The sequence below is a fragment of the Lithobates pipiens genome, unplaced genomic scaffold (genome assembly GCF_037356315.1).
Source record: "Lithobates pipiens isolate NorthernLeopardFrog02 unplaced genomic scaffold, aLitPip1_a1.2 Scaffold_37, whole genome shotgun sequence".
In the NCBI taxonomy this organism is placed as follows: domain Eukaryota; kingdom Metazoa; phylum Chordata; class Amphibia; order Anura; family Ranidae; genus Lithobates; species Lithobates pipiens.
In genome coordinates, this window is record NW_027507825.1 from 15140243 (window position 1) to 15161072 (window position 20830).

The 20830-nt window shown below is 44.7% G+C and overlaps 1 protein-coding gene across 3 annotated transcripts in view; it reads left to right on the top strand.

Moving 5' to 3' along the window:
* TC2N (tandem C2 domains, nuclear) overlaps positions 1–20830 on the top strand; it is a 141270-nt gene that overhangs the window by 38596 nt on the left and 81844 nt on the right. For all 3 annotated transcript variants that reach the window (XM_077466755.1, XM_077466754.1, XM_077466756.1), the window contains one exon: positions 16579–16697. In XM_077466755.1, coding sequence (XP_077322881.1) covers positions 16637–16697 — 61 coding nt within the window. In that variant the 5' untranslated portion in view covers positions 16579–16636. The remainder of the gene's footprint in view (positions 1–16578; positions 16698–20830) is intronic.

Consider the following 20830-nt stretch of genomic DNA (forward strand, 5'->3'; position numbering starts at 1 on the left):
GCAAAGCTCTGCGCATTCCTTCTTTGCTTTGCCATTTCCTCCAACCAGCTGCCTTGGCTGTATGCCAATAACCTACTCCCATTGCTGACCAGGAAGAGAAAATCTGTGCACTTTCTAAAGGATATATACAGCTGAAGACAGCAGATATACATGTAAAACTTATGTAGGGAGATTGGTTTCATCCCTGAATATCATCTGAGGCTGTTCACTTCGCTGGGCATATGTGAGGGTTTACATCCACTTTAAGCAAGCCATAGATTGTACAATTGTCTTTCCTTCCACCAAGGATGGAAGGATATACATTTGCTTGATACCTACCAAAAACAGTCAGTGTTGAAGGGAAATCCGTCCCGCAGCTCTATTGTGTTCTATCAACAAGGCCCCCCTGCCAGCAGAACACAATGATCACTGCCGGCGGCTAAAGCCACTGGCAGTGATCGGCTTCAGTATAACCAGGCTGCCCATAGATGAATCGAACATCGGTTTATCACTGCTGAAACGGCTGATATTGGATCCACCGTAACTGTAAACCATAAATATACAGTGAATAAATTTAAAATAAACTCAGAAAAAAAATAAAACAAAAATAAATATATATATATATATATATATATATATATATATATATATATATATATATATATATATATATATATAATAAATGTATAGATGACCGTGAATTAGCTGCAACCACTTGGTAATGTACCCAAAAAACACTGCGTAATCAAATGTAAAAAGAATTAAGAGTTGTGCGCTTATTCAATAACGACATGAATATACTTAAAGAATGAACATGATAAGTATCCAAAACCTACAAATAAATACATGTGAATAAAAGTCCAAGGAAAGCCCAATGGTAGGAGTCAGTTCAAATAAAGATATGAAGATAAAGATAAAAATATCATAGGGGTAAAAATCTCTGTGAGAACTGACTCCTACCATTGGGCTTTTTAGTTGTACTTTTATTCAAATTTATTTATTTGTATGTTTTGGATACTTATTATGTTCTTGCTTTAAAGTGGTTGTATGGTCAATTTTTTAACTTTTACCTACAGGAAAGCCTATAATAAGGCTTACCTGTAGGTAAAAAAAATATCTCCTAAACCTGTACGGTTTAGGAGATATTCCCCTCGGTATGCGCCGCTGACTGCAGCGGCGCATGCGCACAAGTGGGTTCTCGGCCTGAAAATTCGGCAGTGGCCGACCGGCCGGAATGAAATCTCCCGCGCGCATGCGCTAGAGTGACGATATCGCGGCTCCGGCCACTCACAGCGCCGGAGCCGCGATACCCGGAAGAAACGCAGAGGGAGCATGTCAGGATCGGGCCAGATGTCTGGGGCCTCGTTCTAAGGCAAGTATTTCATAATGAGCTAGTATGCGGTGCATACTAGCTCATTATGCCTTTTGCTTTGCAGGTTTAAAAAAATAAATAAAAAATTTGCGGGTTTACTACCGCTTTAAGTATATTAATTCATGTCACGTTACTGAATAAATGCACCACTCTTATTTCGTCTTTTTACATCAACATTTATTGGCGCTGCTGCTCACCTGCGTGATCTTTCTTGTGTGCTGCAGGAATGTGTTTAATATCACATTACACATATTTGAGCCTAGCCTTATTCACATTGGGCATTTGCCTGCATCCGTGTGCATTCAGTTTGCCTGTGTTTAGAGAAAATAGAATTGTGTGTCCAGAGGCAGATTGGAAACTCGGAACATGTCCAAATGCACATAAATGCATGAAAAATTGATTGTAAAGGCAAGTACATTAAATGCAGGAGAACTTAACCAAATAAAGGGGGAAATTTTCTAGTTGCCTTAACCTGAGAACAATTAAAATTTTTCCAGATTGTGTTCCCGCTCCTAAATGATCGGAGGCTGGCGTGACTGTAGCCTTAGGGTTTACATCTACGTGACAGCTGACCGATTGTCCATAGCTCAGTGTGCTCTGGATGCGGGGTGTACCTGTAGCACAGAGAGTCCCTTTACTATTAAGAACCCTTAAAGCGGTAGTAAACCCGCTAATTTTTTTATTCTATTTTTACCACCTGCAAAGCAAAAGGCATAATGAGCTAGTATGCACCGCATACTAGCTCATTATGAAATACTTACCTTAGAACGAGGCCCCGACATCTGGCCCGATCCACGCCGAGGGAGCTGACATGCTCCCTCAGCGTTTCTTTCGGGTATCGCGGCTCCGGCGCTGTGAGTGGCCGGAGCCGCGATATCGTCACTCCCGCGCATTGCGTGTGGGAGATTTCATCCCGGCCGGGCCACTGCCGGACTTACAGTCGAGAATCCTCTTGTGCGCATGCGCCGCTGCAGTCAGCGGCGCATACCGAGGGGAATATTGTACGGTTTAGGAGATATTTTTTTACCTACAGGTAAGCCTTACTATAGGCTTTCCTGTAGGTTAAAGTAAAAAAAATATGAGTATACAACCACTTTAAGCTGTGTACACACGATCGGACTTCCCGAAGGGACATGTTCGATGACAGGCTGTTGGTGGTAAATCCGACCATGTGTATGCTTCATCGGACAATTGTTGTTGTATTTTCCGCAGACAAATGTTGGCTACCAGGTTTTAAAAAATTTCCATGGATAAATGTCTGTTGGACTTTCTGAGCCTGTGTACACAAGTACGTCGGACAAGAGTCCAAAGTATAAACACGCATGCTCGCCAATAGAACTTAACCAAAGAGTGCATTCTATGCATCCAAAAATATAGAAAATTTAAGAAATCAAATCATTATTATTCAACCCAAAAAATGTCAAAGCAATAAGTCCAAGGCCAATAATAAATAACAAGTTATCTCCTCCGATTCCTCAACGTGTCTGGTGGACGAACGGCTAATCAGAAACAAGCTGAAAAGCACGAAATGAAACGTGAAATGAACAGCGCGAATCAACACTCACCAAACTTCTACCAACACAAAATTAGCAGAAGGATACCAAAGGGTGGCGCTAAAGAGCTGAAAAAACATGGAGTACATCACTACGTTCGTGATTGTTGGCCAACAATTGTGTGCCGTGTGCATGCAAGACAAGTTTGGGCCAACGCCCTTCGGGCAAAAGTCTGCAGTTATGTTGGCCAACAATCAGATCGTGCGTACGAGGCTTTGCTCTATCCAAAAACGAGAAAAATGTTTTGCCTTTTGTTCTTCTTTAACCACTTCCCAGCTGCCGCACATTTATGAGCACAAAGGGTAATATGTCTGTCATCACAGCAGCAAGATGTAATTTATAATTATTATTTTTTTATCCATCATCTATGGTAGCCATTTTAACAAGACGGGTTCTTTAGGTTTGTTCTTAAAGTGGAATTCCAGCCTAAATCACAAATCACAACTATGGCTTCAATAATAGAGCCCCCCCACTCCCCACTTGTTTTTGGATAAAGTTTTTTTTTTTCTGTTTTGTACCTTTCCTGATGTCTTAAAGCTTTACTTCCGTCCTACCTCACTGCGGCGAGGTACGTCATTTCGGGTTTTCCATTGGCTCTTGGGTTGCTGTATCATCAATGCCAGGAGTCAATGGGCATCCCATGCAGCTGGCATTGTGTTATTTCAATACCGGCAATGGCACAATTCAAGGTGGAAATGGGCGCCATATTTTAAATTGGGAATTGAGCTATGGAAACCAAGCCGACATACAGTGGGGCTCACTTCCTTCCCCTTGCGCATGCGCCGAGATCAGGAGGTGCATGCTGGGTAGCCTAATCCTGGAAGAGGGTCACAGCAGGCTTTAGATGCCCACAGTCAGGGTGGCCGTGCTGTGTATCAAGAGATACAAGTAAACAATACAGTTTTGAGGATGGCCAATTTGTCGACACCAAGCAGTGACTGTCACAGGGGGGTAATTTTATGTATAAAAATGTTTTAAAAAACGTACCGTAACTCCGCTTTCAGTTGAATTTGTATGGAAGTTGGAACAGGTAAATTATTTAAATGCAACTCCAGCCAAAAACATATTTTTTTACGTTTTGGATAGCATGGGGAAGGTGTAACACCCCGGTAACATTTGTTTTGCCATCTGTACCCCTTTTCACCTCACTTTCTGTCCTGTTCCGGTAACAACTGTATTTTGAAAAGTTTGGGTTGTCGTGGAAACAAGGATTTGGTGATAAAGCTTCAGAGTGGAGACACCTTCCCCCCCATGATAACTCCTACAGCAGTGAATTTCCCGACCTACGGAGAGATTTCCTCTCACTTCTTGTCCTCTCCCTCTATAAGTATGAGTCATATATGAGTCGATGGTGGGGGGGCCTCTGATGTGACAGGGGGGGCGGACTTTTTATGAAGGGGGAATCTGTAATGAGATGGTGGAACCTCTAATGTACAGGGGGCCCTCTGATATGATGATGGGACCTCTCATGTAAAGTAGGAACCTCTCATGTAATGGAGAGACCTCTCATGTGATGGAGAGACCTCTCGTGATGGAGATGTGATGGAGGCACATCTGATGTGATGGAAGGACCACTGATGTCATGGGAAGACCACTGATGCGATGGGAGGACCACTGATGCGATGGGAGGACCACTGATGCGATGGGAGGACCACTGATGTCATGGGAAGACCACTGATGCGATGGGAGGACCACTGATGCGATGCGAGGACCACTGATGCGATGGGAGGACCACTGATGCGATGGGAGGACCACTGATGTCATGGGAAGACCACTGATGCGATGGGAGGACCACTGATGCGATGGGAGGACCACTGATGCGATGGGAGGACCACTGATGCGATGGGAGGAGCCTCTGAGGAGATGGAGGGCTCATAATGTTAAGTTAATGTTATCAAGGTGGTTGCATGCATCATACCAGGCTCTGGTTTCCCATTGATAGTACAATTAACATATAATTTACATTTTAGACTTGGGTGCCTCGAGATTTGCACACTTTTCAAGGATGCTGAAACTAAAAGGGTTGAGAAGTGATGGGCTAAATGGGCCCATGCACATGGCTGTGATGGTCAGTCTTTCCCTGTAGCTATGAGTTGCATAAAAAAATGGAAAATTGTGCGTCTGTGGTCTGATGTTGAACATTTAAATATTTTATATATATATATATATATATATATATATTTATTTATTTTATATTATAATTTATATGTTTACATTCGTAACATATAAATGGATAATAAAGGGGAAATTAGGAGTCTGTTGGAGTCCACCATGTATGACCATGTGTACCACTGCCGGTGCCTAGTGTCACTTAGAAGGTTTAAATCTTCCAACCAGCCCTGAATGAGCAGAAGCAGTAGAATGACCTGGGCCTTCAGTGGTTCACAATGCATCGCATCCATATTGGACATTAGCATATGTGTAGCACCCTGGTGTTTAGGCAGGGTTGCTCACAAATTTAGTTTGCCAGATATGTTCTGGTTAATTTTCAGAAGATCCACTGATCCCTCTCTAATTCTGGAGTTGCTGCACCCTTTCTCTTATGTCACTGGGTGGCACTGTTGCTGATGACGTTAGATCGGCAAGGGCATAGCAAGGTCAGATTATGAATGGATGGGGTGTCTTAGCCAATTGGCAGGGGTTTCTATAGTCCCTTGGCCTGCTGGGAGAGCCTATTTATTTGGGTGGAGTCAGGTGATCAGTGTTCTGTGCCACCTAGATGGCTGTCTGGGTGAATGTGTGTTATGTCGTCCCGGGTTGCTAGGCCTGAAGCCTATCCTGGGGAACCCCGGCTGCTAGGCTGCCTGAGGCCTATCCAGGAGCAGGAGAAGCAGCCAAGGGTTGGCACTGCAGGATTGGAGTCCAATCGCGTTACAGAGGTTCAGCCGGACAGGGAACGTTGAAGGTAAAGGGGAAGCAGTCGCCACTAAAAGGACCATCCACCTTTTTACCAGAGACTACTGTGAGTAAGCCTGAAGAAGTACCAGAGTTTGCAATGTACTTTATGGGACGTGGCACAATTTGTTTTTATTCTAGGTGCCTTATCGCCACCTATAGGCACCAACCAAATTTCCTGAAGAAGTAACAGAGCATCTTCTCACCAGATGGGGACAGTGAAGAAGTGGGAAAGCTTCAGCAAGTGCCAGGCCAGGACCCAGCTGGTTAGCTGGGGTGAAGCTTGAGGAGTATACAGCGGGTTAGCTGTGGAAGAGCTCAGGGGATCCATCGGGTGGCTGGGATCTGGAATATATGCCTGATAACCCACTCTACAAGGATGGAGGTCAGCTCTCCCTGACTCCAGAGGTCACCATTAGGCCCCTAGGTGTCAGGGCCGTTGCTACATACGTTTGCACTAAGGTCCATTTTTGCACAAGATTTCAGCATTTACTGCCCCTGTGCATAAGCCCTAAAATAAATACATAAAGAATCAGTCATATTTTCATCTAGAAGATTTGTGTTTCTGCAGAGCGGTCGTGCAGGTTTTCCGTTATATAATCAGATCCTTTTCTAAGAACAGGTTATCTCAGCCTCTTATCTCAGAGTTTTATTTTAGAATTTTTTGCCGATTTGAGTGCAGAGAGTTTTTCCATGAGGGGGTTTAATGTTGCTGGAGATAAGGCTGTATAACTTGGCAGGGATTATATTTGATATTAAGGAGCCATGTGCAAGCGCTGTAGAATTTTCCCTCACTGATATGTTCTGTATTGCATCAGAAAAACTCTGTACCCTTGAAGGGAACCAATCAGAACTGAGATACAGGAGCTGCAATTGTTGATTTTTGTTTTGAAGAAGTATGCTCCAGCACAGTTATCTTTACCCTTGCTTCATTACTTTGTAAGGCCCCATACACACACTGGGCATTTAATTTGTTGTCCTGCATAAGACTCAGGTGTTTTAGGTGTGGGCGGAAGGAACAAGGCGCCGGCAGCATGTAAAACTCAATGAGAAGCTGACAGCTGCTGCGGTTGGGCGGTGCACCAAATGGTACGAACTTAGGGCAGTGTGCTCCCAGGGATGAGTGCCCACAATGAAAGCAATCCGAGTTCCTAGCGGTCGTCCCTTGGTGCATATTGCCACAAATGTTAGTATCACTCGGAATTGCCAAATTCTCTCAGAAGAAAAAATTTAAAAAAGGAACAAAAAACTCAAAAAGGCAAGGAGGTAGCAAATGACTAGTCACCAGTATTGCATGTGGTTCTTGTGCAGTTGATCCATTCCCCATTACCGATTTATCATGCCTTTTTCTGCAATACATGGAGGCAGCAGCCCGTCTATACGGCGTGAAGAGATGCCGCCCCCCTAATCTCTATGCACCTGCCTCCTAATCTCCATGCAGGGCGCCGGATGCATAGATCTCTACGGGGTTTTCTATTTTTCGTGAAGCACATGATTAGAGCTGGAGCCCACCCACTTGCTGATTGCGGCCAGGAGGAGAAGCCGGGGCTGGAGCACCAGTCGCCATTGTGAGGCAGCCATCTTGGTAGAGTCAGGGCTTTGCTTCCTCATGCCAAAGCCTTCAGTAAGGAGAACTGTATGCAGCACAGTAGTGATATAATCAAACCTCACTCCAGTTCCTCCTTTCCTGTCTTCATCATCATGCAAGTTACATTTTTTTTTATTAAACCGGTTTTCATCACACACCTTTTTTTTTTAGACGCAGTGATGTGATCACTGCATCTTTGTGCATCTTTATGCAATGTAGGCAGATCAAAGCTGGTGGGAGGGGCCGGCAGGGTGGCGTGCATAGCTTTCTGTGAACATCACATCAGTACTCCTTTCAAGAGCCCTCAGTCCTGATGCAAGCAGTGAGCTGGCCCTTGGGAGGAGCTATGCAAATATCAAAATGACTTGGGTGGATGTAAACCTGGAAGGGAGAGTTGTAGGCTGGCTATATTTTCTTGCTCGCCACCTTAGGCAACACCCACATGTGACTGAAAGAACTGAAATCCAATGAATTAAAGGGGCTGGTTAAGGACTGTCAGACGATACTGGGTGTCCTCCAGCCAGCAAATTAGGCAGGCTCCAGAGAAGCTCATAGTGTGTAGTGAAATAAGTAAGTCATTTCAGTACAGGAGAGGAGTTCAGCTTTAAAGGGGTTGTAAAGTCAGAAGGTTTTTTTTTTTATCTTAAAAGAGAAGTATGTTTTTTTTTTTTTTTTTTTTTTACAGATTAAAGCGGGATTCCACCCTAAAGTGGAACCTTCGCTGATCGGATCCCTCCCCCCCTCCGGTGTCACAATTGACACCTTTCAGGGGGGAGGGGGGTGGAGATGCCTGTCAAAGACAGGTATTTACACCCACTTCCGGGCATAGACTCCCGTGGGAGTCTACGCCATTTCCTGTCCTGCCACGCTGTCTGCTGGGACACACACGGGTCCCAGTGACAGCGCGGAGATTTCCTATTGCGCGGCGCGACTCGCGCATGCGCAGTAGGGAACCGGGAAGTGAAGCCGATTCGCTTCACTTCCTGATTCCCTCACCTAGAATGGTGGCGGCAGCAGCCAAGGGATCGATCAGCCTCGGCTGCCGGCATCGCTGGAACCCGGGACAGGTGAGTGTCCATTTATTAAAAGTCAGCAGCTGTAGTATTTATAGCTGCTGGCTTTTAATATTTTTTTTTTTTTGGTGGAATCCCTCTTTAAGACCCCTTTCACACTGAGGCGCTTTGCAGGCGCTATAGCATTAAAAATGGTGCCTGCAAAGCACCCTGAAACAGCGGCTCCTTTCACACTGGAGCGGTGAGCTGGCAGGGCGTCAAAAAAAGTCCTGCCAGCAGCTTCTTTGGGGCACATTGAAAACAATGGGGCAGTGCTGCTATACCGCCGGCAAAGTGATTTAACCCCTTTTCGGCTTATCGCGGGGGTTTAAACCACCCGGCTAGCATCCGAATAGAGCCTCTAAAACGACGGTAAAGCAGCGCTAAAAATAGTGCTGCTTTACTGCTGATGCCCGGGGCTGCTCAGTGTGAAAGGGGTCTAATAGTTACCTATCTGGATGCAGCATTGGTCACCTGGCGCCTCCAACCCTGAGAACCGAGCGATTGAAAAACCGCCAATTGCTCGGTTCTCACAGTTCCACGAGTAGAGAGCTGGTGACAGTCAGTCACAGCTCTCTGCTCTGGCCCTTCCTCGCTCACTGGAGTGCTGGGCTGTGGAGGGGGTGGGAGCTGCTGGCTTGGGCTATCAGCTGCTTACTGAGAGGCTGAACTGGGTGTCGTCCAGGGACCTGGCGGATCCCGACTTCCATTGTCGTGATGAGGCAGAGCCTGGACCGACTGCTGTGACCTCAGCAGAGAGCAGACTTCAGCCAGCTCTTTGCTGAAACCGAGTCACAGGATTGCAAAACGAACTGCACTCCTGTGATCCATAGGAGAAGTACAGGCAAACAAGCTTGGGCTGTGCTTCTCCTTTAATGCATTCTGTGCATTAAGATAAAAAGCCTTCTGTGCACAGCAGCCCCCCTCGGCCCCTCCAATACGTACCTCATCTTTGTCCGGAGATGTCTACGGGTGTCTCAGCCGTCTGAGACTCTCCCTCATGATTGGCTGAGACACACCAGCAGCACCAATGTCTCCCGCTGTAGTCAAAGTCAGCTAGCCAATCAGGTGAGAGAGGGGGCAGGGCCGGGCCATGGCCCCGTGTCTGAATGCAAGCTGCATGCTGTGGGGGCACTGAACAGGAGGGAGGACTGAAGAGGGACCCGAGAAGAGTAGGATCTGGGCTGATCTGTGCAAATCCACTGCAACAGACAGGTAATTAGAACATGTTTTTTTATTTTTGTAGGAAAAAAAAAAAAAAAACAAGACTTTACAATCACTTTAAATATTTTGTTATTTTTAGGGCTTTGATACATTTAAATTTTTGTTTTTGGCCACTTTGTTATTCAACGAGAGTTCGGCCTCAACAATATGCACGTGGGTTTAATTCCTTGTGAGTCCCACATGTTATTACAGGCTCAGGGAATGATTACACAGCTGGGAGAGGGAGCTTAACTCTGTCCACTTTGTCCTTATTCCCTCACCGCTGATGTCAAGATAAACAATTGTTTGGTCAGTCGGCTGAAACTTGGAGGACAGGCCCTCTTTCCTGCGCGCTGAGGGATCTGGCTGTTGCCCACAGCAGCTGTGACCGCTAGTTACACCTTTTCCTATAGCGCATGGAAAAATTCCAGGTTTTCCTATCAATTTGCACGCAAGAGAGACAAAACAGGAAAAGATGAGACAAAAAGGAAACGTGGAAAGAAACAAAGAGAACAAATATGTGAAAACAGCAACATTGTTACAGCTGTGATGTTCTCAGTTGCTATGACTGATTAGCTGTGTTCTGTGCAGATATTTTGGCAGAGGTGTTCCAGCATTGTCTTGGTGACAACACGTCTGTCACTGATATACAATGACGTTGAGTTTTTTGTTTTGTTTTTTGGCACGGGAAAGGATTAAGAATATGGTTGGGTGTGAGGTGACAGATACAGGTTGGGTTAAGGTTTAGGGAATAAAAGCATAGATCACATTCACCAAACAAAAAAAAAAAACAACAAAAAAAAACTGCCTATGCGGGTGCAGGGTCATATTAACATATGGGCTATTGGAGCCGCAGCTACAGGCCCCAACCTTAATATAGGCCCAGCTGGCCAGATTCACTATCATCGCTCTTTTACTGTAACTTGTAAAGACAGAAGCCCAGCTTCTGTGCTACATGCGACAGCGCGATTTTCCCTGCAGCTCTCACAACCGCTTGCAGCTAGTAGGGCAGACACAGAATGACAGCCTCCAGTGCACAAATGTGTTTATGGGCTTCAATCCCATGCTGGATGATTTCACTGCTATCCATCCAGTGGTGGAGAGGTAGAGCCACAAATGGACTTGTGTGGGAAGCTGAGATTGGTGGCTCCTGAGGTGAGCTGATTGGGGGGGGGGGGGGGGCGGTTGTTTGTGCACAAGTGAGGGCAATGGGGGGGCAGGTGTCAAAGCTGAAGCAGCTGCATGGAGCGATGAAGAGTTTTGCCAAAGGTTAAGAGGTGGACTAGGTCAGACGGAACAAATCCGCCAGACAATTTCATTGTGTGTGGGCTTCATCAGACCTTTGCTGTCTAAAAATCATACGGACTTTAGATTTAAAACAGGTTTCAAATCTTTCAGACGGAATTGAGTCCAGTTGAAAAATCCATTCGTCTGTATGCTGGTCCAACGGATGAAAACCGACGCTAGGGCAGCTATTGGCTACTGGACATGAACTTCCTTATTCTAGTCCGGTCGTACGTCATCACGGTCGAATCCGTCGGACTTTGGTGTGCTTGTGTGTGGCCAAGTCCGTTAGTTCGGAAAGTCCATCGTAACTCCGCCGAAAGTCTGTCAGACCTAGTCCTTCGAAAAGTCTGGTCGCGTGTATGCAGCATAATAGACCCCCGATTTATCCATGTAGAGGACCTGTCGCTGCACAGTAGTTCATCCATTGCGATAGCAATAAATTAGAAAAAAAATTTAAAACTAAATAAAATTTAGGGTAAATAATGACATTTAAAAAAAAAAAAAAAAAACAGCCCCCTGTGGTCATGCACAAATGCATATGCACATGTAAACGGTGATCGCACCACATATGAGGTATCACCACAAATATCAGAGCGAGAGCAATAATTCTAGTGCCAGAATGTACGTTTAAACACTAAACCCGGTAACCTGTATAGGTTTTTAAAGTGTTACATATGGAGATTTGTAGGCACCGTAGTTTGATTCCATATCACGTATGTGCAAATACAATAGCAAGTTAAAATTGGATTAATTTGCTTTATAGCATTGGATTCATTTTCTGAGTATTTTTGAAGAGTTAACCTGCCCATGGATGGTGCAAATTCAGCAGGTGACCAGAACTGTACAGAGTCTATGGTGGTATGTCAATGCATAAAGCAACATTTGAAAACAGGGCAAAAATCCTGTATACGCACAATGGTACAGCATTGTAGCAATAGTACAGCGAACAGCATCAAAGCTGTCCTGGTTTACCGTATTGGCCGTATTTGGTATTAAGGAATGGATTTGTGTGTGTTGACACTTTTGTGGCTTTATTAACCCTCCCATCATACTAAAATCTGGAGAGGAACTTCCTCTCTGAGGTTTGGTGGTTTGCCATGTGAGCTGGCGGTTAGAAAGTTTACTTAACTTGCTCATCCTCAGTCAGTGTGCAGGCAGAGATTAGACTTTTCCATTATTGTATGTAGTCAATGGACAGTAAACTTGTCAGTTTGTCCAACTTGAGGGCCCATTCAGACCTTGTCATCTAGATGCTTTTTATTAACGTGTATTAACCACTTCAGCCCCGGACCATTTGGCTGGCCAAAGACCAGAGCGTTTTTTTGCTATTCGGCGCTGCGTCATTTTAACTGACAATTGCGCGGTCGTGCGACGTGGCTCCTAAACAAAATTGCCATCCTTTTTTCCCCACAAATAGAGCTTTCTTTTGGTGGTATTTGATCACCTCTGCGTTTTTTATTATTTGCGCTATAAGCCAAAAAAATTGCGTAAATTGTGAAAAAAATGCATTATTTTTTTACTTTTTGTTATAAGTTTCCCTGAAATATATATAAAAAAAAATGTTTTTGCCTTCAGTTTAGGCCAATATGTACTCTTTTACATATATTTGGTAAAAAAATAATAATAATATCGCAATAAGTGTTTGATTGGTTTACGCAAAACTTATAGTGTCTACAAAATAGGGGATAATTTTATGGCATTTTAATTATTATTTTTTTTTACTAGTAAATGGCGGCGATCAGTGATTTTTATTGGGACTGCGATATTATGGCAGGCACATCCGACACTTTTGGCGCAATTTTGGGGCCATTCACATTTATACAGCGATCAGTGCAATTAAAAATGCATTGATTACTGTGCAAATGTGACTGGCAGTGAAGGGGTTAACCACTAGGTGGCACTGTAGGGGTTAAGTGTGTCCTAGAGAGTGATTCTAACTGTGGGGGGAAGGGGCTGTGTGTGACACGACACTGATCATCGCTCCTGATCACAGGGAGTGGTGATCAGTGAGTGTCACTAGGCAGAACGGGAAGATGCTTGTTTACATTAGCATTTCCCCGTTCTTCCTCCCCGTGAGACAATTGCGGATATACACGCAGAGTCCGCAGGACCCGTGATCACGCTCACAGAGCTCCCGGCGCGTGCGTGCCTGCAAGCCGCATCTTAAACGGCAACGTATAGGTAGGTTAATCTGCCTCTGTGTGCCCTTCTGCTGCAGTATATCTGTGTGAGGTGGTCGGGAAGCAGTTAAATGTGCTTTTTTCTCACCAGGGTAAGGCCCCTTTCACACTACCGATCCATTCAGATCCGCCTGTCAGTTTTTCAGGTGGACCTGAACGGATGCTCCATAGAGCTCTATGGAGCGTCGGATGTCAGCGGTGACATGTCCACTGACATCCGACCCGAAAAAGCGTGACGGAGGAAAAAGCTATTTTTCCATCCGTCATCAGATCTGATCGTCGTCACTTGATCTCCCATAGGGGAGAGCGGCGCTGTGACAGGTCCGTCCCTGCACAGTGTGCAGAGACAGACCTGTCATCTTCCTGCTCAGCGGAGATCGCTCCGGGGCAGATCATCACTGATCCGCCCCGTGTGAAAGGACCCTTAGGGCTCAGTCACACAGACTGATGCAGCCACAACTCACATCTTAAAGTGGTTGTAAACCCTTACAAACCACTTTGACCTACAGGTAAGCCTAGATTAAGGCTTACCTGTAGGTCCAAGAAATATCTCCTAAACCTATATGGTTTAGGAGATATTTGCCCGAAAACGGGCACCGCTGTCTATGGCGCATGCGCCGTAGACAGCGGCGCGCAGGCGCACTGAGCGTGGCATTCTCAGCGACGGAGCTGCCGCGCGTGTCGGCTCCCGTGCGCATGCGCGGGAGTGACGTCATCGCGGCTTCGCCGAATGACAGCGGCGGAGCTGCGAGACCCCACCAACAAGATGGATGCGGCGGACTACAGGGGACAGCGGCGACTTCGCTGGCTCCTGTGTCAGGTAAGTGACACATAATGGGCTACTATGCGATGCATAGTAGTCCATTATGCTTTGCCTTTGCAGGGAATGAAAGAGGAAGTAAACTCATCAGGGTTTGTAGTGCTCTCTGTCTCCTCCAAATCTCCAACTTGCCTTTTTCTTTTTTTTTCTTGCAGCTATGATCTGACTTCCCTCAAACTGGCAGCCCTCCAGCTGTTGTGGAACTACAAGACCAGTAATGCATTGCAAGGCACGATGGGACCTGAAGTTCAGTAACAGCCAGAGAGCTGCAAGTTTGACACATTCTTGCACCAGAGGGTCTTTACGTTCATTCTCCATCGTCCCACTGTATGTAGAAATGTAGCCACCCTCTCTTGCTGGCTCCTAAGATGAACCATGGACTATGGGATTTGTAGTGTGCATACAGTAGTATGCAGTACACGACCCCAAGTAATGCCCCAAACAAACAGAATTAATGAAGAAAAGAAAAGGTTTTGGAGCTCACAAAGCACCTTACAAGGAGGCAAAAAAAAAAAAAAAAATCGCATCATGAAAATAGTTTACAGGGCTTATAACTGCTTCTGGACCACCCTATAACACATTTACTACTACAGGGCAGCCCTTCTGTCCAGATCACACACACACACACACACAGTATGTCACAAAAGAGAGTACACCCCTCACCTTTATGTAAATATTTTCTCACATCTTTTCATGTGACAACACTGAAGAAATGACACTTGTCTACAATGTAAAGTAGTGAGTGTACAGCTTGTATAACAGTGTATATTTGCTGTCCCCTCAAAATAACTCAACACACAACCATTAATGTCTAAACCACTGGCAACAGAAGTGAGTACATTGTACATTGTACATTGTAGTGTCATTTCTTCAGCGTTGTCACATGAAAAGATAGAAGAAAACATTTACAAAAATGTGAGGGGTGTACTCACTTTTGTGAGATACTGTATATACGTGACCCTGCACCTAGGAGGCGCACACCGCCGGCATCGCGATTAATCACAGCCAAAGCCGATCTGCAGGTGCCAGCACCTTGTCGATCTTCGGTAAAACACACAAAAAATAGAGGCAGAACGGAGATCTCTCTGTAAACATGACAGATATCCGTTCTGATAGGGGGTGGGGGGGGGGGGAATGGGATGGAATGGATTCTGTGTCCCTGCAAAGCAAGGAATAAAATCCACCTCTTCCCCTAGTAAAACAGTACACTGTGTACACACAAACACTGGCTAGGCACACAGTTAACACTTTGATAGCCCCAGGTATTTAACCCCTATCCCAGTGTCCTTAGTACAGCAACGGTGAATATGTTTAGTGCTGATCACTGTATTAGTGTCACTGGTCCCCACAAAGTGTCAAATGCGTCAGTGTCAGAATGTCTGCTACAATATTGCAGTCCTGCTATAAGTAACTGATTGGTACCATCACTAGTAATAAAATAAAATAAAAATTCCACTATATATATATATATATATATATATATATATATATATATCCCAGAGTTTGTAGATGCTATAACTTTTGCGCAGCAAACCAATCAGTATACGCTTATTGGGATTTTTATTTTTTTTTAACCACAAATATGTAGCAGAATACATATTGGCTTAAATTTTATTTATTTTTTATAGCAGAAAGAAAAAAATATATATATTCTTTTTTTTTACATCGTCAGTATTTTTTGTTTATCACGTAAAATATAAAAAATATATAAATTAAAAAATTTTTTTTAGAAAACACACGCCGCAGTGGTGATCAAATATCACCAAAAGAATGCTCTATTTTTGTGAATTTTTTTTTTACATTTTATTTGGGGAGTCAGTTAAAGTAACGCAGTGCTGTATCTCAAAAAATGGCCTGGTCATATGGGGTAAATTTTTCCGGAGGTAGTAGATGTGTATGTATGAATTCTGGAGAATCAGGATATTTTTAAGGACCCGTTCACACTCAGCTTTTTTGAAACAAGCTTTTTTTATTTTTTGCACATTTTTTTTTTCTTTGCATAGTTTTCGTCTAGAGAAAGCCCACTGACATCAAAACGCAGGAAAGCAGCTTCTGGATCTTTCTGCTGCATGCTGGTTTGCATGTTTTTAGTGCAGCAAAATGCACATCTGCTTGCTGCATTAGGGGTATCAACAACAATTAATCTGCACGTTTGTGTGCGCATTCCCAGAACACGCAGCATTAATGTCACTTTAAAGTGTATTTATTTATTTTTTTTTCTGTTTGTTTTGGATGGAATTAAGATGTACTTGAACCCCGGTCACGTTTTTATTGCTGGGAAAGTTCATCCTCCCGATCTATCCTAGGAGAAGTCTATTTCCCATTCTTTCGTTTTTCTCTGGATGCGATTCCAGTCCTATGTGGCAATATCTAAAACTTCCAGTCTGTTGCAATCCCTCTGCGATAAGACAAGTATTTGTATTATCTCATGATTCATAGCTTCATTCTTCTTATCCTTATTTTTTGTTTCCTTATCTCCTAGAACACTGAGCCAAATGTGATACAATCCTGCGGCTCGTTTGCATAGCTCCTCCTCATTGCTTTGTATCGCTCATTGTTGAAATGCCAAAATTTTGTAGAGGATTTTTTTGGTTGTTGTTGTTGTCTAAACTGCTTACTGTTATAAACGTGTCTCCCTCTGTTTATTAGGACTGATTTACAGGGCACCCGGCCTCTGATCTGCAAATGACATTCAGCTACGCCTAGGATGGCGGCGGAATTTATAAAAAGTTGCTGCAAAGGGTGTTTTCAAAGCGAACAGAAGAAAGGTGAGTGTGACCGATAATTACAAAGTACCACTATGGGACTATTATTCAAATGTCTTGCTAAATTACACTGGACATACGCATTACAATCTTTCTTTAAATTTCTTGTAATGATTAACCACTTCAGCCCCGGAAAGATTTTACCCCCTTCATGACCAGTCCATACAGCGCTTTAACTGACAATTGCGCGGTCGTGCGACACTGTATCCAAATAACATTTTTGTCTTTTTTTTCCGGACAAATAGAGCTCTTTTTTGGTGGTATTTCATCTCCTTTGCGGTTTTTATTTTTTGCGCTATAAACAAAAAAAGCGACAATTTTGAAAAAAAAAAACAATATTTTTTTAACTTTCTGCTATAAAACATTCCTAATAATAATAAAAAAAAAAAAAATTAAATCTAATTTCTTTATGAATTTAGGTCAATATGTATTCTGCTACATGTGTTTGGTAAAAAAAAAATCCCAATGAGCGTATATTGACTGGCTTGCTCAAAATTTATAGCATCTACAAGCTATGGGTTCAATTTGTGGATTTTTTATATTTTTTATTGTTTTTACTAGTAATCAGCGTTTTTAACGGGAATGCGAAATTGTGGTGAACAAATCTGACACGGACACTTTTTGGGGACCAGTGACACCCCACAATTGTATGCAGGTCAGGAGTTCTGGCATCAAATTCAGCATGTGTGTCCCAGGCCAGCGACTCAGAAAACATTGAAACCTGAAATGGAAAAGCAATTTAAAAGGATAACGACACCTTTATCAACATCTTGCATATTACACCTGTATTTAGGGTGTAATATGTTAAAGCAACCCTCCCACCCCATAGTGGACCCCAATTACAGAAAAAGATCAGCCATGTATAGGAAGAGGCACTATACATTCCTTACAGATGGTCCAGGTTCTTGCAGTCAGTCCCCTAATGATGTGATGCCAAGAACACCCCCAAAAGCCTGCTGGGATGGGTGATGTGGGTATCTCAGGAGGCATCAGGCAACTGGGGACATCATTACCCCCTAGGTGAGAAGGGCAAAAGCACCAGTTCCACTCCCCACAAAAACTATTTTATTTGCGATTTTCCCGAAGAAAACGGAATGGGAGTGAAGATCTGCGCATTAACAACATTACGAGAACAATGGAACGACTAGTAGTATCATTTTCTAAACTATCTGGGTCTCCTGGATCATTTTTAAAGACTCACCCTAATTTCAAGCACACGCCGTATAACGAACACCTGTAGGCAGGCACAGTTAGCTAGTCTGCTAGTAGGTGGCTGTATTCCAAAATAGTGTCTGGTTACAGAAGGTAGTGTCATCGGGTGCTAGGCCCCTTACAGTTGGAGCCCTCCTGCAGTGATGTTATGGAAGAGTCAGGACCTAGATATAAGCCAAGTTGGGAGGAGCCCTAGTGCAGTTGGGGCTTAGGTGCCAAACACCCCACACCTGTGTGGATGTAGCCAGCTAATGGAGGCCCTGGACAGGGCAAGAGGCTGCATAAAAATAGGATTTTTTGTACTCGCCGTGAATTCCTTTCCTCTGTAATTCACTGAGAGACACAGCTCCTCTCTTAGCCATTGGGTTGTTATGCCCATTACTAGGAGAATACTAGGCATTACTTGTTATGCAACACTCAGAACTCTTAGGCCGCGTACACACGGGCGGACTGTTCACCCAACTTTGTTCGTCAAACAGTTTGACAAACAGTCCGCTCAAAATTAGCATGAGCGGACTTGACCACACACGATGAACGAACAGTCCGCTGAAACCGTGCGCGATGACGTGAACGGCACGTACGACGGGACTAGAAAAACGACGTCCTATACACTGCAATGCAACCTTCGGCGTGTAAATTCTTTCTGAGCATGCGCGAGACTTAGTTTGACGAACAAGCCTACACACGAGCGGACTGTCCGCTCAAACCAAGTTTCAGCGGACAGTTTTACGGAAATTCCGAAAAACTTTGTTCGTCAGACTGTCCGCTGAAACTGTCCGCTGAAGCCCACACACGAGCGGACTGTCCGCTGAAAAACTGTTCAGCGGACAAAGTTGAGCGAACAGTCCGCCCGTGTGTACGCGGCCTTAGTTCCGCCCAGGGGACGGTCCCTTGGGCAACAACCCTCCAGCCTGCCATGCAGTCATCAGTACGTCAACAAGCAGTATAACGTAAAGAGAAAAAGGAGGGGAGGGTTCTGTGTCAGTCGATGAATTACAGAGAAAAGGATTTTACAGCGAGTACAAAAAAAATCCTATTTTCTCTCATATTCACCGACCGACACAGCTCCTCTCTGTAACTAAATGGGACGTCCCAATGCAGTGCCAAACGAGGGGTGGGAAAAACAGCATAAAAACTTCATCCACCATGGCAAGTGGGAACTAGTGAAACTTTACCCACAAAAAACAACAGTGCGTGGAGAAAACCACCACAAAAACAGGGTAACCTCAACAGGAGTGACTACCCACAACCGCATCAAAACTGCAGAATGTAATGCAACAGCGCATTAACTTAATGGTACTGCGTTTTTATAGAAAAACCAGGAAAAAACAAAATGTATTGCATATTGAATTGCAACTTTACGGCCGCCTGCAAAACTGTGCGGCCAAAACAGGCATCAGCCGATGCACTGACGTCTACCTTGTAGAACTTGGTAAACGTATGGACAGATGACCAGGTCGCCGCCTTACACACCTGAGCGACTGACGCTTGGTGTCGGAAGGCCCAAAACATTCTGATTGCCCTTGTGGAGTGGGCCGTGACCGGAAAGGGGGGCACCTGTCCCTTCAAGGTGTAGGCTTGCACTACAATCTGTCTGATCCACCTGGAAATGTTGGCCGACGAGACCGCCATGCCTTTCTTTGGACCAGCCACCAAAACAAACAGCGAGTCTGACTTCCAAAAGGGAGCTGTGGCAGACAAATACACTTTTAGAGCCCTAACCGACCGACACAGCTCCTCTCTGTAACAAATGGCATGTCCACAAGCAGTGCCAAAACGAGGGGTTTGGAAAAAAAGCATAAAAACTTCATCCACCATGGCAAGTGGGAACTAGTGAAACTATACCCACAAAAAAACAGCAGTGCGTGGAAAACCACCATAAAAAAACAGGGCATCCTCAACAGGAGTGATCCCCAGACCGCACCAAACTGCGGAAGTAATGCAACAGTGCATTAACATAACAGTACTGCGTTTTTATCGAAAACCAGGAAAAATTATCTATGGCATTTTCAATTGCAACTACACGGCCGCCTGCAAAACTTTGCGGCCAAAACAGGCATCAGCCGATGCACTGACGTCTACCTTGTAGAACTTGGAAAGCGTATGGGCAGACGACCAGGTCGCCGCCTTACACACCTGAGCGACCAACGCTTGGTGTCGGAAAGCTCAAGACGTTCCAATTGCCTTTGTGGAGTAGGCCGTGACCAGAAAGGGGGGCACCTGCCCCTTCAAGGCGTAGGCTTGTACTATAATCTGTCTGATCCACCTGGAAATGGTGGCCGACAAGACCGCCATGCCTTTCTTTGGACCAGCCAATGAAACAGTGAGTCTGACTTCCGAAAGGGAGCAGTGGCAGACAAATACACCACGTGCAAAGCGTGAAGGACCACTTCCTTAGGGTGTTTCGGCTTAGGACACAGAGATGGTAATACAATGTCCTCATTGATATGGAAAGCAGAGACCACTTTCGGCAGAAAAGACGGTTGCAGACGCAACACCACCTTATCCTTGTGGATAACCAGATAAGGCGACTTGCATGACAAAGCCGCCATTTCCGAAACCCTCCTGGCCGATGTGATGGCCACTAGAAAATCCACTTTCTGGGAAAGAGTCAACAGGGGAATCTCCCTGATATTTTCAAATGGCGGTTTTTGAAGCGCCGATAACACCAGGTTAAATCCCACGGGGGTAACGGTGGACGTACCGGAGGGACTACATGTCCTACCCCCTGAACAAAGGTACTCACTAAGGAGCGAGACACCAGGGGTCGCTGAAAGAAGACAGCCAAGGCTGATATTTGCCCCTTAATGGTGCTTAAGGCCAATTTCTGGTCTACTCCTTGCTGAAGAAACAGCAGGATCCTGGATATAGAAAAGGAGCGAGGATGTCATCCTTTCTCCTCACACATGGAAATGGAAGCCTTC